At 46.2% G+C, this 23,627-nt stretch overlaps 1 protein-coding gene across 2 annotated transcripts in view; it reads left to right on the forward strand.

Moving 5' to 3' along the window:
• The first annotated feature begins 331 nt into the window (after window positions 1-331).
• reps2 (RALBP1 associated Eps domain containing 2) overlaps window positions 332-23,627 on the forward strand; it is a 35,009-nt gene continuing 11,713 nt past the window's right edge. The window contains exons 1-15 of one of the 2 annotated variants that reach the window (XM_031575180.2): window positions 332-747; window positions 8,152-8,275; window positions 9,471-9,646; window positions 10,182-10,284; window positions 14,579-14,682; window positions 15,160-15,298; window positions 15,627-15,690; window positions 16,365-16,533; window positions 17,259-17,312; window positions 17,552-17,642; window positions 18,188-18,262; window positions 19,340-19,388; window positions 19,650-19,828; window positions 20,503-20,564; window positions 21,280-21,369. In XM_031575180.2, coding sequence (XP_031431040.1) covers window positions 568-747; window positions 8,152-8,275; window positions 9,471-9,646; window positions 10,182-10,284; window positions 14,579-14,682; window positions 15,160-15,298; window positions 15,627-15,690; window positions 16,365-16,533; window positions 17,259-17,312; window positions 17,552-17,642; window positions 18,188-18,262; window positions 19,340-19,388; window positions 19,650-19,828; window positions 20,503-20,564; window positions 21,280-21,369 — 1,659 coding nt within the window. In that variant the 5' untranslated portion in view covers window positions 332-567. The remainder of the gene's footprint in view (window positions 748-8,151; window positions 8,276-9,470; window positions 9,647-10,181; window positions 10,285-14,578; window positions 14,683-15,159; window positions 15,299-15,626; window positions 15,691-16,364; window positions 16,534-17,258; window positions 17,313-17,551; window positions 17,643-18,187; window positions 18,263-19,339; window positions 19,389-19,649; window positions 19,829-20,502; window positions 20,565-21,279; window positions 21,370-23,627) is intronic. The other variant, XM_031575182.2, reaches the window with a different exon arrangement.

Raw genomic sequence — 23,627 nt, forward strand, 5'->3', positions numbered from 1 at the left:
AAGCAAAGATAAGGTTGCTTCTATGGACACTAGACAAACTTAGTTCCATGATAGGCTCAGGCTATATTGGTATATTGGCTAATTGTCAATATTATGGAAGACACATAGGCAATTATAAAAAACAGCCGTCTGTTAAATTAATCTTTGAATGTGAAAATTAAATGAGTTGGATTTTCAAAAAGAAAATTCCTTTAGACCTATGGTGCTGCACAGTCACGACGACCACATACATTGCAGGAACTTAGCCACAGGGCGTCGAAATACAATACTGAGTTCAACTATAATGAAAAACGCCATATGATTGTCCCCTAATAGAATCACATTACTCCTAACATGATGGGTAGCCCAAGGCTGATGTGAGTGCTGTGTTTCTGTGGCGCCTCTGTGCGTTCCACCGAGGTACTTGTCCACCCAGCCCTGTCGAGTTGGGAGATGATAAGCTTGTGCTGCAGAGGACGTGTCTCCCTCAGCTATCTCGGTACCCGGCATCGTCCGTGTGTTTTGAGGCCGTTGTTCTGGCTGTCCCTGGTCATTTGATAATCACGACGGCGTTCCCTTTCCCCCTGAATGGAGCAGGGACCTGGCGCGGCGACCGGGGGGAGTTTCATTTCCCTGAGCGAGAACGAACAAAGATGTTACTCAGGACTGTATACTCTGTGCCAAGCTGACAGCTCGGGCAAACTAGCATCGAGCAAAGTGGGAGAGCTGTTCAGGGCATCCCAGTTGCCGGCTGAAACCCTACATCAAGTGAGTATTCTCTTCCAGTCACTGAACCGACACTATTCGGTGGTCTGCTCCCGCCGGGCTTCCTTGTACGGTAGCAGGGAGCTTCTTGGCGGATCAGCACCGCGGTTACTACTACTACCGAGTCCGCATTGCTCACTGATGTCTCTGCACTGCTTCTCAGCGTGTGAGCTTCTTTTTTAGCTTGATCTGTACATGATATAAGAACAGCGATGAAGATGCATTCTTGTCTATTATTCCGCTTTCCATTGAAAAAATATCTTACCGGGTTTGACAGTACATCTTTGCGCATCGTAAACGTTGTCTTGTTGTGGTCTTTTTTGTATAAGGTAACCTTTGTGATTATTTCTACTATAGGCGGCTTTATAATGTGGTTGTGGCTGAGTCACTCAAGAACAACCGTTTGAAGTTGCTGCCCAGTAGTGCCACTGCTGCAGTCATACCTGTGTGCAGCCTACTGCTGAAGTCTGATCTGTATCAAAAATGATCGATTTTATAGAATGGTTCAGGACTGCCTGACTCATTGGTAAAATATTGACTGTTCAGCACCTGGGCTTCAACCATATATTAATGTGGTGTAAATTGTCCTTGGCCCTTAACTCTTTCTAGTTATGTTGTGCTCCTCAAACTTTGGCCTGTGTTCTTTCCTAGAACAGCTTGAAACCTCTTGGGGTAGACTATCTGGTACATTTAGATGTGCACAATAATATTTATGTCCAGTCTATGGATCCCAATGGAACACAGTGTTTCTGGTCTAATTTTGGACATTTTCAATGACAGTTTTCAACATCTGTGTTTGGGAGCGTGTGAACCACACAGATGACAGGAAGGGTGCCACCTCTGCTGTAAAGATAAGGGTTTGAGGATATGAGATAGATGGGTGGAACCAAACACTTTTTCTGGCTTCTGGCAAAGTCTCTGTGAATATGTGTCTAGATGTGTGGTAGAGTGATTATTCCAACAAATCCTAAGTTTAATGTTCTGTGTGGAAATTGGCCGCTGAATGACCTACCGTGTTATGATGAAGAGACCACCATCGTTGTTGACTACAGGTGGAGATAGTCCTAAAGAATACAGTCACTTAACAAGCAAGATTTTCTGTCAGAACCAGTATGATTGCATGCAGTTTATGCTATTTTAATCACAGAACAACTCAATCTGAAACTGTTGACAGATTTGGTATCGTATTTATTTCAAAACACACCAACACATCATGTCCCATATGCTAGTCATCTGTTCAACACACACAAACACACACTCCAGCCATACACCCACGTATTGCTATTAAAAAAAGCAAACAACCCCCAAAAAACAAACACACACAAACACCACGGCCACAGGAAGTGAGTCTTTCCACCGCGATTCATGAGCGCAGTGGGTTAGCAGCCGTTTCTGGCCCTCCAGCCCGCTGCTACTCACGCCACGGCGGGGTCCCTGGGGGACGCCTCCAGGACGGGCCGACCCATTGTGTCTCTCTGTGGGGTCAGGAAGTTTGCCACAGCGCTCTATTTCCTCTTCATCCGGCCCAGCAGCTCCAGTCCCCCAGCTGTGTGTGTGTGTTTGTGTGTGTGGACTGACTGACTCACTGACTGACTGACTGACTGACTGACTGACTGACTGACTGACACAGAGTGTAAAGCTCCACAGACTCTCACCACCAGTCCAGAGCAGGACAGGAAGCCCTGTCTTTAACCAGGGGGGGTCAAGCTGACATCAAAATGAGACAGATAAGAGAGGAGATGATCTCACTCAGAGGCTGGAAGCTGGTCGGGGTGTGGAGTGGAAAAGGTCAAAGGGTGGTTTGTGAGGGAGGACTTGATTGATTTTGAAATTGGATTTGTAAGAAGCCCACTGGTCTGTTGAAAAGGCTGATGAATGGTCTACACGGTTTACACTTGTATGCCAACTGGCCAGTCTGCCACTATCGCTGTCAGGAGTTGTTTAGTGTCAGCTTTAGTGCCACACATATTCACAAATACACACACTTGACCCCACCCTGTCCTCACCCCCGTGTGTTTGCACGGTTTTGACTGCTGCCTGTGTGACGCATTCTTGTGAGGCCAGTTTGAATGACATGAATTAGCCTAGCTGAGGAGATCTTGAGTAAGGGCCAAGTGGCTGACATTGTGCCACCATTTTACACAGGCACCTGTTGGATCTTTGGAAAGCTTGACAGTTCCCCTCAGTGGCCTGCAAGTGGGAAGTGTTCCCGCTCAAATCTGTCCTGCATTGTTTTCCCATGTGTTTTACATGCCATTTAGTTACAATTGAGTATTGATTACAAGGTAAAAGGTGGTAATTTATAGTCACATTTGGCTGTACATTCAGTTGGTGGTTGTTGCCCAACTGCATTAGCAAATAGATAGTGTTTAAATGTGTCTGTATGCTCAGATGCACCTACCATTAAAAGCTTTCTGTCTACCTGCCACCTTCACTGTGTATCCTCATCTAGAACAATATTTGCCAATGTGTGTGTTGTACCGGTTTCCTCCAGCCTGGAGTTACAAGAATATCCTCATGTTTGTTGACTGAATCGACTGACTGACTGAGTTAAAAATACAAACCCCTCAGAAGCGAATTCACAACTTTAAATACCACCCGATCAATATCCCCCCTTTCACTCCTGGGCTTGCATTTCGCAGGTCCGTCCGTCCGTCCCTCCAAAAGTCCATTTGGAGTCACTTTTTGTAACCTCTACTGAGCAGGTCCCCCAGTCAGGCCCCCCAGAATGTGAGTGCCATGCTGAATGGGGCAATAGTAACTCTATTGTGTTTTTGGCTATTGGGTCAGTGACAGAGCCCCCACCATCCCACCCTGTGCCGGCCAGGCCATCGGGCACCGTGCCAGGGGCTGCCCCAGAGCATGATTGCCAGCCATTTATATGGCCATCAATGAATCAGCTGTGCTGCGCTGTTCACACAGGGCCTCAGCATTCATGTCCTCCGCTCCGATGGCACAGGGGCAACAAAAAAGCCTCATGGAGACACAGGAAGTGTGGGACTCTAATGTAGAAAAGGCTGTCCTTTGTCCGAGCAAGCTGTCAAAGTGAATGTGTCTGCTATACACTGCGCAATGGACATTACGTGACTTGGGTGCTACTCTTCATTGCAAGCTTATAATAAGGCAGTAAACATACTTGAAATACCTACAAGATGATCATCTGTGTTAAAACCCTGCCCATGTGCAGTTGTCCTTCCGGGCTGATATTACAGTTAGCTAAGGAATGTTGTTGCACCTGTGTGTGGAGTGGGGTGGGGCGGGGTGATGGGGGGGGGAAGCCGCCAGGGTTTCACTCCGAGTCCTCCATTACCGGTCCTTTAAATGAGATGCACACCTCTTAAACATCGTCACATTCAGTCGTCTTTATTCACTCATGCAAGAGAAATGCTAGTCCCTTGGCTTTACAAAAATACTGATCATGTTGTCAAAGCACACACAGATTTAATTTCTTTTCGTTCTGTCTGTCTGTAATGATTTCTGTTAATGTGACGATGCGTGTTGCTCGTCAGTGGTGGATCTCGGCAACTGGTCATTGTTTGGTCGTAATTGAGTCTTGTCCTAAGGATTGGTTTTAACCCAGACATATAAAGGTTGTGAACAGTGACAAGCTGGACCATGTAAAGAAACAGCCATCGCTGACACCTAATATCCTGTGTATAGTCAACACGGGGTCTGCCTCCCTGTCTTCTGACACTATTTAATGCGAGGCAGGGTATCAGTCCCCTCATCCCTCTCTGAAGCAGGTGGAGGTGAGTGAGGAGTGAGCGAGCGTACTGCTGAACACTGGAGCTTTTATTTGCGCTGCATGCCTCTGCTCAACACGTGGCACCTCCAGCCGTGACGTGCCCACTAGTTCCTCATACTCAACAGGAGATGACAAACCTATCTGACTGTCTGACTGCGCAGCGAGTGGTCACCATAGGCAACCGCTGTCATGTGATATGTCATTTAAGTGAGGTATTCAAGTCACAGACAAGGAAGTTTGGCTTCTAATCTGACTACTGAATTTGACTACACAGCACAGCAGTTTTTGTAAACAGGCTCAGAATAAGTTAAAATGTCTTTTAAACTCAGACATTAATTAGTTAAACAGAAAAAAAATCAGTGTAGAACTAAATGGGTATGGCTTTGACCTTGTTCATTTTCAATCCAACATCCACCCTGAAGTAATCCTTTTGATCGCAGTGGACTATGTTGCTGGATGTTGTTGTGGGAAAGATTTGTGCCAAAACAAGTCATGCCTTAATATTTAATTAACACAGCAATCTATAGACCCACAGCATGAGTGATATCGCACTGCTCCTCCATCATACCTTGTCAGTGTGCTAAATCGATGTAATCCCACAGTGTAATGAATAAATAATGGTGTTGTTGCTAAATCTACAAACAACGGCAAGCGCTTTCAATACGATCAAAGGGGGTGGCTTTTTGTCTCCGTGACCTCAAAGGAACTGTGTAGCCAGCTGAACCGTGCCGGCCCGTGCCGGCCCGTGCCAGAGGACCCAACCTCGGACATGGAGGTGTTTTGTGCCGAGTCAGTGGCCCGGGCGTACACTGCCTCATTTGTCCCGTTCTTTTGTCTCCGGGGAAAGCGGTTGAGGGAGAATGCAGGTCAAGCTGAAGTAATTGGGTCTTAATTGTCGATTAAACAAAATCCAACCTCCTCCACCCAACCCCACTGGCTCGTCCTCGCTACCCCGCCCCCCACTACTCAGTATAGTGTGGACATTATCTGCCAGCCTGCTCTGCTGCTCCGCTCTGTTGGCCTGTCATCCATCTCTCTGGTATCGTTCTCTCTCATCTTGCACTTTCCTCTCCTGCTGATGTGCTGTTTTCACAGTGTAGCATCCACTGCATGCTATCATCAGTTGTACTTTTAAAATTGGAATATTGATTGTGTGTGTGTGTGTGTGTGTGTGTGTGTGTGTGTGTGTGTGTGTGAGAGAGTGTGTTAGAACAGTGTGTATAGCGTTTGTGCTTGTGTGGAGTTGTTGTGGGACACATGAACGTTGTGTTAATGTATGAATGGGTATAAGGGGTCTCTCTGTATCTTACCCACATACTGATCATAAGCCCCTCTTTGCATTTCTTATCATATTGACCCCCATGTTGTGCCCTAAATATACCTTCAATTCCTAGAATCATGATTGTTTAAAAAAAAAGAAAAATAATCCATACTAATCCTTTGATGCCCTGTAAAATACATGACAGATTATAAGCCATTTTAGAGTCATAATCATAATCATACCATCCCCGGGCAATTCTGAGGACCTTATGGAATGCCCATGGAATCCTGAGCAAGGCCATACAGCAGTATATTAAAATCAATAGTACCATGGTCCATAATGACGATGCATTCTGCAGTCCGGAGTCCTGTTTTAGATGTATCTGATGCAGTGTAGACTTGCCAGAGGCAATCAATCAGAGCTCCCCAACTCTTACCACTGCTTAGGGATGTTTTCAGCAGATAACCTGTAAGATGCACTGCGCTTGCTGCTCAAAGCAAAATCAATCGTTGGGCAGAAAGAGGAATTTAAGGTGATTTTCCCTTGTTAATTTTTCATTGCCACTGTAAGTACTGGCACCGTCAGCACACGGGGGAGCAGAGAACAGGGACAGGAACTTCTGCTCAGGATCAATGGGCCTCAGATCACCTGACAGAGAGGCATGGGAGCCGAGACGCAGTTTCACACCGCAGGAGGGGGCGTCTTATCTGCCAGACTCCTCCAGGCGAGGGGAGAAATGTGATGACTTGGGATGTTCTGATACGGGCTGAACCGCTCCCTTGTGAGGACTGTGTATTTCGAATGTGATATTTTTTGCCCAGATTCAGGATCGCACAAAACGCAGCGTGCCCATGTTTTTTTTTTTCTTGTTTTGCATGCCAGATAAGACTCATCCTCTCAATGCTAAATGATAGCGATCTAATGATTGTAAATATGTGAGTCATGTAGGCCCCTTTCTATGTGCTGAGTCACAATGTAATCTGCAGTCTTCAGTCTAGGGGTCTATCTTTCCATGCTTTATTATCAGCACAAGAATCCAATGCTATTTATATCAGTCGTCCCATTCAGATAACATATCCCCCTCTCGCTGGGAGAGATCCTCCACGTTCAGGCCTGCTCAGGCAGATTCAGACTATTGATTATGTCTATTACAAGGCCAAACACTTTGCTCCACACAGTGATTAATAGATATGCGTTCAGCAGAGTGCGTCGTTTGAAAGCGAAGGCACGTGTCCCTGAGCCGGAACGAGTGGAAATATCTGGGTTGAAGCTGTGGCGTTCCTCGCAAAGAGTCCAACGTTCCGACTCGAGAAGTGTGCAAGTGAGTGGGGTGGAAGGGATTATAGGATTCAACGTTTTTCAGGCTCGTGCTTAGAACAGGAGCCTTTTGTTCAGCAATTTCATAGCACTTTTCTTTCGTCATACGGCCGATTGTGTTCTAATTGGGATTTCGGTTTGATTCTAAAAAATGGTCTTATTGGCCAACTGCTCCTGTACCACAGCAAATAGCATCAGTTTTGCCCCTGACCATTATAATTGTGCAAACCTCAAGGAAGGGTTTAACACTGAAAGACCAGTTCTTTGCCAGTAGGTTTTGCATTTGTACTAGATTAGACCAATGACTGTATGTACAGACCTCTATATACAGTCAATGAATTAGTCCTCACAGTGTGTTTTTTTCTTTCACAAACAGCCATGGTTAAGAGCTAAATCAACAGTGTTTACTATGACTATAAATGCCATTTCTGCGTGACATTCATAAGCAGATACAGCAATGTCTTCAAGGTTAAACGATCTCCCCTTGAGCGATCGGTATGCACTGATCTCCCATTGTCTTTGTAAACATGGCTTTTCAGATCATGCATAGATGCCTTTTTATCCAACTGTTTCCTAGTTGTGCTCTCCTTTTCGTCTCATTTCTGTGTAAACACACTTTCTTGCTTTAATCAGAGCGTCGGGTCCCCGGCTGAGCAGTCCCCTGCTGCGTTGTTGATCCTACATCTCCAGCAGAGGATTAAGCCGTCAGGGTTTCACTCCGACTCCTCCATTACCGGTCCTTTAAATGTGATGCACACCTCTTAAACGTCTTCACATTCAGTCGTCTTTATTCACTCATGCAAGAAAAATGCTAGTCCCTTGGCTTTACAAAAATACTGATCATGTTGTCAAAGCACACACAGATTTAATTTATTTTCGTTCTGTCTGTAATGATTTCTGTTAATGTGACGATGCGTGTTGCTCGTCAGTGGTGGATCTCGGCAACTGGTCATTATTTGGTCGTAATTGAGTCTTGTCCTAAGGATTGGTTTTAACCCAGACATATAAAGGTTGTGGACAGTGACAAGCTGGACCATGTAAAGAAACAGCCATCGCTGACACGTATCTTTTTTTTCCTTCACAGATCACAGAGGTGTGTGGAGCTAAGCGACTAGGCTACTTCGGCACCGGCCAGTTCTACGTGGCGCTGAAGCTCCTGGCTGCGGCACAGTCTGGCCTGCCCGTCCGCCTAGATAGCATCACGGGGGGTGAGTCCAAGAGCTCGGCCGGCATCTTGGGAGATCCAAACAGAGAGCTTATTTTGGCTTATCTTAGCGTGCTGGGATTTGATGTAAGAAGGATGAGAGGTCCTCACACAGAAACTGAAGTTTAACGTTGTCAACCTCTGAACCCGAGGCATCGACTGCTTGTCATGATACAAGAAAACAACTCTTAGCACTTTGTGTTCACGCTAGGGCGAACATACACACACGTGATCTGTACATCGTAACACTATAGATAACTTGTACAGCACCGTACATAAGTGTGGGATGGATTAGTGGTAATCCCTGAACAGGCTGTTTCAGTAGGGGTTGCACTGCCTTCCCCTGCCACAGAGCAGAAATGTTTTGTACACACACACACACACGCACACGCACACGCACACACTCCCACACACACACACCCACACACACCCACGGGAGCAGCAGATAAAAAGCTCAAGAGTGACACCCGTAGAAGCTCCTCAAGTAAGCCAGAGGTCAACCCATGGCAAGTCACATGAGCAGAGTGCTGACAGGGGTGCTGTTTGTGGACATGTTCTGTACACACATCTCTGGATTTTGTGTGCATGTCTGCACGCTCTGCTTCAGGCCATAGCCAGGTCATGTGGACTGAACACATTGGCTTTTCTTCGTGAAAGCAAACTCAAACATCAAGGCAAGGTGTAGGGGCCAATCTATCACAGCTGTAGTTTACTGGCTTCTACACTTTGTCCAGCTGCAGAGATGAGCTCACACACACACACACACACACACACACACACAAGTACTGTAGATCGTAGTCGTACACGTATCATTTGCCAGTTCGGAAATGTGAAATTCTCTGTGAAATTCCTTGAAAGGCTCCCAGTGGGAAAGTTCAGGTTGTTTCCAGCAATTACACATGCTTCAAGCCCACTCTCTTAAACGCTCCACCATACCACATGCCTAAAGGATGACAATCAAGTCTGCTCTTCAAAAAATAGATGCAATTCTGAATCTCAAGACAGTCTGTGCAGCAACAGCAGACGAGCAGTAACTGTGTTGTGTCGGACCTCATGGGAATGTAGGCCACATGTGTGTGTGTGAGTGTGAGTGTGAGTGTGTGAGTGTGAGTGTGAGTGTGTGTGTGTGTGTGTGTGTGTGTGTGTGTGTGTATTTATGGCCCTCTCGTGACCGCTGTGTTGATCCGTGCGTCCCGTAGACCTGCCCCTTCCCATATTCTCGGGGGCGAAGAGCGAGGCAGAGATGCGCTACCCCAACCACTCCCAGAGCAGCGACGGCCAGGCTCAACCGCTCGGCTCCACGGCAGGGCCCGCCCTGCGCACCGCCTCCGACAGACCCGCCTTCAGACAGCCAGACAACAGCATGGACAAACAGGTGACACTGGCATGGGTCTGAGGGGCCGTTCTCTGAGACGGCCATGGTGTCTTTTGCATTGGTAATAATATCATGACGTGAGGAAGGTACATTATGGCAAGGGTGAGAGAGATTAAATTAAAAGTAAGTTCTGACATGGAATTTGGTGTTTCGATCTGAGTAGAATACATCTACTTTCATGGATATTTAAAGAGGTATTTTTAGCTATGCAAGGTATTGCACAAGTGACGCCATTTTCCACATTTCATAGGTCTAATCTAGCATGTTTAAAGTATATGCTTTTGTAGGCATAAGTAGCATGCATTTCCCCTATCCCACAGGAAAGGTCGACTCTGATCTAGGATACTGGGATACAGGGGTGTGACTTTTGTATTTGTCATTCAGATACATTCAGATGTGTGTAAATGCTATAACAAACATGGCTGGTGCTCAGTAAATAGTCTACCCACGGTATGATTAGAGTTTACCTTTAGGCTAGTGTGATCTAATTGTAATGTAATGTAATGTAAACTCTCTTGTCCCTCCTTTGTTGTAGGAGCCGTGGTCCCCGCCTCGTTCTCCCTGCACATCTCCTCCTCAGTCTCCCTCCACCTACTGCCGCTACAGCGTCCAGAGAAACGGCACCGAGATGTTAGTGGGTAGGTCACCCGTCAATCAACACCGCGCCCCCATGAATTGCTCCACCCATTAAAAATAAATCCCCTCACACAATAGGGTCTGTTGGTGCACGCGCTAAGTCAAGCAACACATAAGCCCACGGCAAATAAGCGTGCATGATTTATTCAACCTTGTGCTCATTTGAAATGCCATGCTGCGGGGCTGTGGATTATCCCTCAGAGGAATAGCTCTCCAAACCCCTCCAAGCCCCTGATCCCGCCCGCTACACCAGCTGCACACGCCGGCCGTCTTTGCTTTCGCTAACGTCTCATGTGTAATGGGGCTTTTACTGTATGCGGGAGATTCACTCCTGAGCCTTTCATTTGCATGAGCCACTGAAAAACACTGTGCCCCTCCACCCCTCCCGCCATCTTGGTGATTTCATTGTACAGTGGAGACATGTTTAAATTGTGTAAATGAGTGAGAGTCTGATTTTTCTAAATATGCTTTTCATTGGGTGTCTCTCTTGGGATAGTGCTCCTGCCAGAAGTGTCTGTGCAAGCTCTGAATCGGATGCTATAATGAGATTAGGAAGCTGATAATTGAAAACCTAAAGCATAACGTCTGGTCTGTTGGGTCTGTGACCATGATAATCAGCATCACTGAAACTGCTGATGTGTGCTTGTCATCAGTAAATGAAGACAAATGCTCATCACCTTTCCCTGGACCAGAAGATGGACTGAACAAAGAGCCCTTTGATTTATTTATTGAAATGAGGCTGGCTTGCACTTCTCTGCTCATTTCCCACTTGGGTCATTGAAATTGTTGGTCCTGGATCACTGCAAAAACATAACTCAGAGGATGTAAATTAATCTGGGTGGATCGCTCATAAAGCAAAAAAAATCAGGCACATATTTTTCGGTGTACTTTGTCACCTTAACCGTATTTGCAGTCAGTACTGCAGAGTAGATTTTTATCCCTTGAATTAACCGGAAGATTAGTTTATTATTCCAGTGATGACTACTCCAGTAATATCAGACAGCTGTGTTCTAGCCTTCCTCTCTCTCTGCATGAGAACATGGCTCTAAGCTCATGGATGTGTTAGATCTGCTTCCAGTGGTATGGGGGCAGGGTGTGTATTTGGCCTTGGCCCACTGTACAGACAGTTGCATTTCATTAACCCTCCCCGGTGGCGTATCAATGTCAGGCCTCTAATCTCCTCACCTGTTATGGGGGAGAGCCTGAACAGCACCCTGCTCTCTGCTCTGTAGGGGCGGACATGATTGCACAGTAGTCATAGTCATGGCCGTGGTCACGGTCGTTCCCTGGTGGTGTGGTCATTGTCCCTGGTAAATCCAGGTGGACCTCTGCCATTCCCTAATGGTACATCATAATGAGTGCTGGCTATCGGGAATGCTTTGACACTAACTATATTGATTTTGGTCTTAAGAGGCCTCAAAGGACCTATAGACTCTCTGTCTTACATGGTATCACCGGGCTATGTGTGTAATACAGGGCAGTGTAGCACAGTAGCAGAAGTGGAAGCATACAGTAGCACCAGTGTTGTGATGAGTTAATCATGTCCAGAGCCGTCTCTGTCCCAGCGGGTTATTGACAGCATGAGGACGAGTATCTGTGCACGCTCTACAGTTGACTCTGTCAGCCACAGTGGAACGGCATTGAGTACAATCGATCAGTCCACGTAACAAGTGCTCGATGGTAATCATCGCGGCTGATCATGGAGATTTAGAGATACTAAGCAGTTATGTTTCGTAGGATAACTTTTCCTATTGTGCTGCATTGTCCATTCCTGGTGAGCAATGCACATTTTGTGATAATGGCACTGCAGTAATTCTTGCGATAGTTGCAGCTCTTCTGTAACCTGCTACTCTGGTGTGTGTGTGTGTGTGTGTGTGTGTGTGGTCTGCCGTTGTTTCCCACGGATGTCCCAAGCCTAGCCTGTACAGAACCGAGCTTTATAGGACCCTCGCTTTACCCAGGCGGCCCATTAGTAACCAGGCAACCTGAAACATCAGAATGTCATTTATTACACTCTGCCAGCACCTCACATTCTCTCCCAGGTCCTCTGGAGCTCTTTGTTTCAAGAATGTGCAAGGCCAGTCCAGATCATTCATCAACATTAATTGCCTTTCAGGGGTATCATGAGCTGCATGCTTTGTTCCGCTATTAGATCAGATATACTGTCCATTAACACCATGTGCGCACAGTTTAGCTCAGGAATGCTCTCAGTGGGTTTAATTAATTGGGGTGATGTATGGATTTACATTTTGTTTTAACTGTGAAAACAAAAACACAGACACTTGCTCTACACATAGCTATAGATGCTATGAGCATCTTGTTATAAATATTCTCCATCAAAACAACTGGCAGTTATATGTCCTACATCAGTTGCCAGTTGGCGGTTAACTGTCCTACACTTTAGCTCAGATGTGCGATACTACTCTCAGCTTCCTCGCTTTCCCCTGGCAGTCCTGTGTGCCGAGTGGCCTCATCATGGTGTTTAAATGCATTGGGGAGTGTCACCTTTAGGGCCGTGTGCAGAAAGCCTTATGCAAAACTGCATCTCTCAGGCTTGGGACTTGTTCTGCTGTGGGTCAGCATAAACCAAGGGCAGCGCCCTCCAGGCCATTAACAGTCATGTGTATCAGGTTTTATGGACGCTAAGCTCATAATGTAGCAAACTGTCAGACCATATGTGCTGGAATTTGACCGGGCAAGTTTTTCTACGATTCCCATCATGGGTTTTTGGTGTGACCTAGGGGCTGTTTCTAAATATATACTCCTGTTTCGAAGATGTGAAACGTCCAATACAAACAAACTGGCTAAAACCAGACATCTGACGCAGGACTTAGCACCTTTTTGTGACCTATGACACATCTGTGTCATGGACACTGTGAATCACTGGATCACACAGGAGATGCCAAGGCTGCTAATCTGCCAGCGCTGGGCAGCGGAATCAGACGGGTATCTGTGCCTTCGCTCAGCCACTTACTCTGGCTCTGTTAGTTAACATGCACGCAGGAAGGGGACAACGAGCCATGAATGTTAAGCACAGGCAAAGCCGATTGAAACAGCAATGCCACCCACAGGTGAATCCCTGAATGTCACCAATCAGCTCGACGTGCACAGCACACTGTACAATGTGTATTTCTTTTTCATGTGAGAGGCCAAGTTGCCTTGCCTTATGCTTAGTAATGGTAGGGTACTCTTTTAGCATTCGTCACTGGTTTGTCGGGTGTTTTTGTATATTGGCGGAACCACACTGAAATCAGCCCTTCAGTATAGAGCAGTGTCACAGTGGTTGTAAAGGCAAGTCACGTCAAGCTCGGCTCTGTTCTACCGGACCACTGTGGTGTCAGCAGTTGGATCGCATTCGTAAAACAACCCTCTCGGGTTCGTCCTTCACCCTCTCCCTGCGGCCCGTTAGCAACAGCCACTGACATGGCAGGCTGCACGTGCACCGCCACTGCTCCACCCGACACACACACACACATACAGTACATGGTAAAGAGTGTGTGCTCTGTGTGTTTGCCTGCTGCTGGGGAGGCATGTGCCCGGCTCTGTGTAATTCCTCTAATTGGCATCCTGTAGCCTAGCCTTAGCCCTCCACACCACCTGCCCCGGAGCAGCGCCGGGAGCCACGGACCGACCGACAAGTGGTAGCTGGCCTGAGGGGCCGCGTGGATTAGCTCTCAGTCAAAACACAAAACAACACCAGCGTCGCTGGCTTCCACTCGTGTGTTTACGGCTCATTCATAGTGACGGTGCACACCCAGAGTGGTGGGGGGTTTGATACTTGAGCTGGAATGAGCTTGAATTCATTGATTTTTTGAAGTGTTTGCTCCAAAACTGTACTGCGGTTTTACAGTACTGCTCCTTCTGCTCCGGCTCTTGTTGCTGCCGCTGCTGCTGCGTCTGGAGTCATAAAATATGTGGCGTGTGAGATTAGGTCCCAGTTTGAGAACAAAATCCAATTAATGCCCTGTGAAGTGTGATTATCGCCTCCCGCACAGAAACGCTCATTCATCTGAAAATAGAACACTGAATACTTTCTTTCCCAGTCGTCTCTCTCTCTCTCTCTCTCTCTCTCTCTCTCTCTCTCTCTATCTCTCTCTCTCTCTCTCTACCAATGTCTTCCATTCACACACAGAGCCTCATATGCCCCCCAATCCCCCCACCCCCCATATTCCTCCCACCCTGACCCTGTACCCAGCTTCAGCTGTTGCGGAGGTGACCTCACGGGGTGAGAATGCCCATTACACCTCCCCACACACAAACACACACTCTCAAAGTTTCACCTCATCTCCCCCTCAGGGTATGAGGGCAAGCCCCCGACCCGACCCGCCGTGCTCCAGGAGAACTCCTCGCCCAGTCACTACGCGGTCAAGCCTGCGCCAGAACAACCAGCCATCACACGGGTAAGGACCACCAGGATGGAAACAGAGTGAGGTTCTGGATGTGTTCATCAACTCACTCGTTTTCTGATGTACACAGACTCTTCTGTGTGTTTGGAATGGTGGTGACCAGAATGGTGTCAGTAAATGATCTCTAAAACCATCATATTATTGTTTAACTACAAATAATGAAAATGTAATCCACCACCCACACACACACACACACACACACTCACACTCACACTCACACAAGACTAATACAGTTTCTTACGTGCAATTCTTTTGACTGATGAATACTATTTGTGTGCGTTTGGCTATGTGTCTGTCTGAGTGTGTATTTGAATGTGTGGATGGTAATAACATTGGTTCAGGGTGTGTACACACAGAAGAGAACAGCATTAAACCGAGGGCATTGATGGCTAAAAGTGATACTGATAACGCTAACAGAGAGGACATAAAAAGGCGGTGGGGACCAGACTTGAGCTCTATTCTCCTCCACAGGCTCAGTCCACAGAGAAGCTCCCAGACCGGGCCACAGACGACTACTCCGACGACCCCTGGAGGATCACGGAGGAACAGCACGACTACTACACTAACCAGTTCAAGAATCTGCAGGCTGACCTGGGAGGTCTCATCCGGGGTAAGACTGCTTGTCTGAAACCACCAGTTGAACTACCAGGACTGTGTTGAACTACAATATTACATGAAACTTTAATCCTCAGGGGTATAGGTATTGACATTGTTATTGTTGCATAATTACTATCTACAGTTTTTCAGCACAGGCTCATAATGCAGTATTTTAATGCTTTAATGATAACTTTAGTCCATTTGCCTTTTCCATCATTACTTGTATCAATTGTGTAGTTGATAACAAGAAAACCACACACTTTCAGTGATCTCTTGTACCCCTCTGAGATAGCTTCCTGGAAAATTGTTATTGTTTTATCAAAAGCTCTTTGTGTCTCCAGGAACTGTTGCAAAGAACTTCTTCACCAAGTCGAAGCTTCCCATACACGAACTTTCCCATATATGGTAAGTGTGAAAGCCTCTAACAGTGGAGAATGCAAGTATCAGGAAGTTGTCTCTCACCTCAGTCCTGCCGAGCAAAACCACTAAAGCGGTGGCCCCCCGAACCTGCACGTTATGGGCCTGGTGTGCTTTCACTCCTTCTCTGCCTTTAAGATGGCCAGAGCTCAAATAACAACCTAGCTGGGTTTCTCAGCACAGAATTTGGCCACAGGCCCAACAGTCATACGAGGTCACAGGTTTAAATACCTTCACCATTACAAATCAACACTGAGGCTCTGCTAGAGTTCCAGTCTCTACAGTCACTACCTTTTTGTAATCCAGTACTTGTACACTGTTACGCCATACACACAGTGAGAAATGACCTAGGTGTTTGTTCCACATGTGACTTTAAAGTCATACAGAACAGTGAAAACACACCTGAGCGTGGAGCACCTTTATCCTTATAAGGTTATTATCAGTAGAACAAGCTTTTATTTCCTTTAATCCTATGAGTGGTGGTTGGATGGTTCAACAAAAACCTTCTCTCTCTCTCCCTCCTCTGTTTTGACTGTCCTTTCTGCTATCTAAAGATCAGATGGAAATTATACACATGCAGCTCGCTGGTTTCGCTGTCCGTGGATGTGTGTAAGTGGTGTTTTGGCTGGGTCACACTGACTGAATGTCTGTTCCCATTCCAGGGAGCTGAGTGATGTAGACCGTGACGGAGCGCTCACATTCCCAGAGTTCTGCACGGCGTTTCACCTCATCGTGGCTCGGAAGAATGGGTACCCGCTCCCCGAAAAGCTCCCCCCATCCCTGAGACCCGGTCCTATCGCGCGCGGGGAGGTCACGGTGGACTCAGCTGAGGTTCGGAGACACTCTCGTTCCTCCCCTGGTTTTTATCTCATCTTTTGTATCCTCTCTCCATTTATTTCACGTGGACTGGGTCAGCCTCCCCACTAATATATCTTTTTTTTATGGCAAATCTAATCTTCTGTCCACCGCCCCAGATCCACAACTAGCATTAATCGAATCACAATGACTTTGCTGTTTGATTCTGTCCACTGCAAGTCAGTAAATGTATTGCCCATCATTGTCATACAATACGCAACATACAGTATTATCTTTGGAATATATTTGGTCTGCAAAGATGTTCTTAAAGTGACAAAAAGCATCAATGGAGTCACAGTTATAACCGCTTGGTTCTGTCCACTTCAAGTGAATGAATGTATTGCCATTCATTGCCTATCACAATATGGGTTGGAGTATATTTGGGCCACATAGCTGTTGGCCAATAGCGCTGGTCTTTAGTGCTGCTGTGTCAGCCCAATGCAGTGGGGTTTGAACTATGTGGGTGCGTCGTCAGCAGAGGGAGGAGAGGAGCATAGGGATGGCTGTGAATGGCTTTGGTTGTTTGCTTTTTTAGAATATTTCCACAGTATTTATGCAGTGTGTTGTATTTTGTGTAGGATTACATTCGGGATCTGTCATAAAAAAAAAAAGTGCCTTCATAAAGATGTGAATTGTTTTAAGCAATGCATGGCACTGAAATCTACTCTCATGTTGTCTGTCATTAAATATTCATCACGCAGATCACTCAACCACTCATTGTGTTCGAGGACACCACACTGAGAGCCACCCAGCAGGTAGGAACCATTCCCATTAGTGCTTAATAAAAATGCAAATCTCAAACCTCATTTACAAGAAGGTTATTCACATAAATGTAGATAGAGGGCACTAATGAGCCTAATATGATGCCCCCAGTGGCCCAAACATCTGTGTTGCTAGAAACTAAAATAAAAGCCTCCTTTGCAGTAAGAATGGTAAATCATTCAGAGAGACAGATTCACCGCTCCTTTGTTAATGCGTGTTTGATGCTCGACAGGAGAAAAGCATGGTTGAAATACAGCAGGGGACTCCTCTGCCAGGCCTGACCACATCAAAGCAGGACGTGAAGGAAGAGGCCAGGAAGCCAGGTAATGTGTGGTGTGAGTTAGCAACGACGCTAAGGAACAATTCTAAAATCGACTCGAGCCCCTCAAAGCCTCGGAGAGCTTTTTATGATAATGCGGTGATGTCTCTGGAGTATCCGTCTGAACAAACAGTAATTTACAGTCTGTCCTTAACAGGCTCCAGCTGCTCTGCATTGTTATGCTGTGCTGACTTTGTAAAGCAGGTGTTGGTGTAAAAGAGTCAGACAGTGTGCTAACTTTGTGATAGTGTGTCAGAGAGTTAATATAAGTCAATGTTAATATAGTGCTATTGCTATTACACAGGCCTGTGTGGCTGGCATTTTGTGTCACAAGCAAATTGATCATTCTATTCCCATCTTTCTAATTCTCAATCTGAAGATTTATCTCTGGATGATGCTGTCTGTAACATTCAAAAACGACAGTACTTGGGTTTAAAATGAACTTGATATTCACCTTCCACTCAAAGAAAAATGAAACTGCGGTCAGATGATATTATTGTATGTATTACCACTTATTGTTTCAACCCTCCATTTGTGATGCCCGTGCAGAACTGAGCCCAAAGCGAGCCCCGGCGACCCAGGAGAAGCCCGTCCAGCACGTCAGCGCCTTCAACCTCAAACCAGGTCGGACCCAAACCCTCTCCTCAGCTTCCACTGCTCCAGACGCCGCAGGGCACTTATCTTACCATCCAAACACACCACCGCTACACCGCCAGTAGCACCAGGGCAGCGGGGTCGTTAACCGCATCTCAAAATGCCATCTGGCAGAGTGGTGATGATCTTGAAATAGTGTTCCTACCAACACAACTGACAGCTGAATGTCTTGAGTTTGTATTTCGTAGTTGGAGTGGCAGTTGTGGATTACAGTATTAATGGTGGCTTCGCGTAACATCGATCTCACAATCATCCGCACCCCGCTGCCATCGTCTGATCTCACATTTGCCCATCCAATGATCAGATTTCAGATGACCCACAATGCGTTCCCCTCGTTTGTGAAGTCTACACAAATACTGAACGAGGTGGAAAGGGTCCATGAGCTGAACGTTTGTTGACGCTGAAACAAGGCCTGGAATCTCTAAATGGAAACAAAAAGAGCGGTGTCACCTCTCGGAGAAATGTTTGTGTGCTCGGGAAACAGACCCAAATGGGCCCGTGCTCCAGGTGCTCGTACTTCCCTTCGTGGAGGCGCACCAGCATAACAACTCCCCCCCCCCTCTCTCACAACACTGTTAAGATCTAACCCCCTCTAACGTCTCGAGGTGCACGTGATGTCAAAAGACAAACAGTTTGCCTTGGATTGGATTGTAGAATAATAACGGACAAACGTGAAAAGGCCTCGACTGTACACGTAAGTGGGGGGAAGTCCGATCTTAGGAGTAGACAGGAGAGGAAGCCTCCAGAGGAGATGCAGTAAAAAACATAACCGCTATTAAACATGCTATGTTATGCCAGATTCTAGATTTATGATCATGTGGTCGTTGAATAGGACAAGAGTCATGTTTACTGGGAATGCGTGGTATGTTTTCTTCTTTTGTAGAGTTTCAGTATTCACAGACTGAAAGTGATTTACTGCACGTGAAGTAGAGATAAATGTTTATATTAGCTGCTTTCACACGCTGACAGCTTCTCCTTTTTGATGGCAAAGCCACATAGCAGAAGTATGGTCCTCCATTGTTGAATATAAGAATGCTCTTTTTTCAGATCCCCCAAATGAGTTGGATCCCAACATGAAGTCACGAACACGGCCCAGGTAAGTCTCTCTGTGATACTTTTAGACTGTAGACGGTAGTCAGACAGTTTGCATATACTTCATCCTGATTATTTACATGGTGGTTTTTGAGAGGATGTTTTTCTCTTTGTGTTTCCCAAATATCCAACATCGTTTATATATTTTCCCATGTCAGTGAGGCTGAATTTGCATTTAGTTGATAGGGACAGTGAGATAACAGTGAGAGACTGTGCTGGACTATCAGAGTGCATGAAAACATGTTTTTTCCACCCATATGTGCAGGTCCTACTCCAGCACCTCCATAGATGATGCCATGAAGAAGGCGGAGGAGCCTCCCACACCTCCACCCCGGCCCCAGAAGAGCCACTCGCGCGCCTCCTCTCTGGACCTCAACAAGCTCTTCCAGCAAGGCAGCCAGGGTAGGCATGCAGTGGGGGCTCTCTTCCAGCAGGGCAGCCAGGGTAGGCCGGCAGTGGGGGCTAGACCAGATGAGACTGCATCAGTCTTTGAAAGACTTACAAGTCCTGCTGTAGAATATGAAATGGTGTAGAATTCATATAGCTGGCGGCTATTTGCTGAAGAATTATCACACAGCACACAGGGAGTATAGGATCCCTGTTAGTAGAGGACTGGCCAGGGCCCATTGTGCTCCATTTAATTCAGTTGGAGAGAAGTGGAAGGACTTGTGTCAACAGATTCAATGAAATAATATCACAGACTGGTCCTAAGCAAACATTTCTGAAGTATTGTGTGGTTTAAAACAGAAACATGGACGGTTGGAGTGCTTTAGTTGGGGAGGTTTCTTAATGTTTGCTTTTTTGGCTATTATTTTAACTGAAACATTAAAGATTAAAATCTAAGAATGACATAGGTAGACGATTCTTTTAGACGAAGTTTTTGCTGCTCATTCTGCCCTAAGCCAAGCTGTTCACATGTCTGAAAGACATCCTTGAGGTATTTCATGCACTAAGGAAAGCATATGAATATCCGTCCACAGATAGTATCGTAGTAATGATAAACTTCTGATCTGAAACGATAGTCTTTTATCTTCAGTAATTCTGTTGTCTCCCCCACCCTTTTACTCCTCCTCCCGCCCTCATCTCTTTCTCTATCCCTCTATTCTTCTCTCTGCCAGGTATAAAGAGTGGCTGGTTGCCCCCTCCACCAGCTCTCCCTCCAAGACCCCCAGCTACACAGGTACTCCAGTAGTCCATACACACACACGCACACACACACACACACACACACACACACACACACACACACACACACACACACACACACACACTTAAGCACATTACCTGTTCAGTTCACAGCTCACATCTCAGCTGTTCATGAGCTATTCATTTCATGTCTAAAAGTTGCAGCAGATAGTTGTCCAAGACCATTATTTCAAGAAATATCCGAGTATGCACAGAAGCATATCTTGTAAAAGCCACACTTCTCAGCCTGCATGCAAGCAATTCCTGAATATTGTCGATGAAGCAGTTTTGCACTTTCATGGTGAGAGCTGCCCTTGAAATGTCAAAATACCACAAGTATTTATGTCATCTGTCCAGCCCATAATAAAGAGAAGCAGACAAACACAGGGCCCTAATTTCATTGATGGGCAACGAGCAAAGTGCGTCAAGCTCAAGCAACTGTGTAATGTGAGGGGCCATTGTGCTGGCCCAACCATGTTTGCTCTTAGGATCCTGGTCACGGTTTGAAATTTTGCTGAAGGATTTTGCCAAGTTATTGAATTAGCTTAAGCTCATGTGCGGTGGACTTTGCTTCCTGCTCGCTGCCTTGCTCGTTGCCAGCTGCCCATCAATGAAATTTGGGCCCACAGACTTTAATAATCTGTAATAAAGCAAAGTGTGTTGTGTCGAAAAAGAAAAAAAAACTCTCTCCCCTGCCACACCTTTTTCAGATCCCACACTTCATCCCTGCCGCAGACAAGAGTTCCCAGAAGGCCGTGCAGCAGCCCAACTTCGCAGACTTCAGCAGGTTCAGAGAGGAGGTGAGATGAGTTTTTCATCCTCCCCCAGCGCCGGTCTCACATTCCTCTCTCTAGCTTTATTTCTTTTTCTTTTCTTTTTTTAAAACCTCCTATTTTTTACTGTCATTTGCACTTTTTTCTCCTCTGCTCAACAAAGTGAACCCACTGGAAAGGCCCCCGCCCTGTTGGTGGATGTGGGACTGCAGCTACAGTTTCTGCTTTGCTCTCAACTCTTTAGTAGGGATCTGCACTTCTTCCTGAAATGCTGAGCCAGTCTGTTTAGCATGTGTGTGTGTATGTGTGTGTGTGTGTGTGTGTGTGTGTGTGTGTGTGTGTGTGTGTGTGTGTGTGTGTGTGTGAGCTGCCCTGTGTTATACATTTCAGAGTCTCGTCACAGACTCATAGCCATTTTTCTTAAGAAGAATACCAGCTCCACTGCACAATGACTTGCAATAGGAGACGTGATACACTGGTGTGTCCGCACTAAAACAGAGATCACATCTTGTCTTCCACATATCGTATCCTCGCTCACAGGTGCGTTCACTCACACTTGTTCTTCGTGTCAGAAATAATGTCCCTACGTTTGAGTTCAAAGGCCTGCTATAATGTAGATCGGACGTGGAACAATAAGTTGCTTTTTAATGTGGGCCTGCGAGAGAGAGAGAAAGGTATTTACATGTACACACAGGCGTGAGCATGTATGTGTGTGTGTGTGTGTGTGTGCACATGTGTGTGTGTGTGTGTGTGTGTGTGTGTGTGTGTGTGTGTGTGTGTGTGTGTGTGTGTGTGTGTGTGTGTGTGTGTGTGTGTGTGTGTGTGTGTGTGTGCATGTGTACTACAAGCACATGGTTGTGTGTCTGTGAGTATTCATGTTGTTTCACAAGCCCATACAGCCGTGCCAGTGGCAGTGGAGCCCGTCCGTGTATGTGTGTTTCCTACAGGCCCCCTGGGGCCCCGGAGAAACTGGCGGAGGTGTGCTCTCAGGTTACCCTGACTCTAGGCAGGCTGCACACCCAACGACAGCTTTCCCACGGGCTCGCCGTGGAGTAATGGAAGCGCTTTGTCAAACCCACACGGGTCAAGCTGTATATCTGCCCCTTGGCAGCAATCAACCAACCCTGCAGATATTTAATATAGTTCCCTGTCCCTCCTCTTACAAGAGGCTTGTGGAATTGATATTTAGAGTCCTTTTGGCGTTTTGGCACACCCAGCGCACACAAATTGATATTTCTCCACCCCGTATCAGTTCTTGAGAATATTTCGGGGAAAAAATACAGTTCCTCAATCCTTCAGAGGAACCCTGCCTAGTTCAAGGGAGGAGGACCTTTAGTCATTTTTATGGCGCTGTCAGCCCTTTCTTTTGGTTGTAAGATTTTGGCGCTGTGAAAAAAACACAAGCTGAAATCCCCAGGGAAATGAATTTGACAGACCTCCTAAAGTTCTGAAGCTTTACACACCCCCAAGCTATTGAAAGCATTCTGCACCATATTGACGAGCATTAGTTCGCTTTTCTGTCGTTTGTTTTTTGACTTTAAGGCCCGGGGCTAATGTAAGTGTAACACGGCAGACGTGAGAGATGAGAGAGAGAGAGGCGAAGGAGAGACGTGTGTGTTAACTCAATTATCACCCTCCAGCTATCTATCTGGCTCTCCATCCTCAGTGGACAACATGTCGGCTCATGATATGATGTGATGTACTGTTCAGGTTTTATCTCACAAGAACTCCTATGACCTTTACACTCTTGGGATTTGCTGAGAAATGGGAGGAAACTGTAAAGGTGGTGTGTGTGTGTGTGTGTGTGTGTGTGTGTGTCTGTGTGTGTGTGAGAAGAAAGAGAAAGAGAAAGAGAAAGATTATATGTGTATAAATGTTCTCATATGTATGTGTAGTTATCTCTGTGAGCGAGACTTTCCAGATATATCGAATGGCAATGTCAATGTATAATTCAGACCACAGAATGTTAAATGGATGAAAGTTAATACAGAATATTGACCATAATACCTTTAATCAGCTAGCTGAAGTTTAATTTGCGTCCATAACAGTGAACGGTAAACTCACTTTTTCAACTCAGCCCTTCAGTCCACGTTTTTCCTTTTTTTCCGCCTTTCCTTTCAGTCCCCCCCCCCCCCCCCCCCCCCTCTCTTCCTCTTCTCCAGGTCATTGCACAATATAACTGTCACCACGTCCTGCTGTGCTGAATCATAAAAGAACGAGGGCCCAGCGAGTCCGAGCATTATTAGATTGGCTGGAGATCCAGTGACAGAAATGTGATAGAATAG

Source organism: Clupea harengus, chromosome 10, assembly GCF_900700415.2.
Source record: "Clupea harengus chromosome 10, Ch_v2.0.2, whole genome shotgun sequence".
In the NCBI taxonomy this organism is placed as follows: Eukaryota; Metazoa; Chordata; class Actinopteri; order Clupeiformes; family Clupeidae; genus Clupea; species Clupea harengus.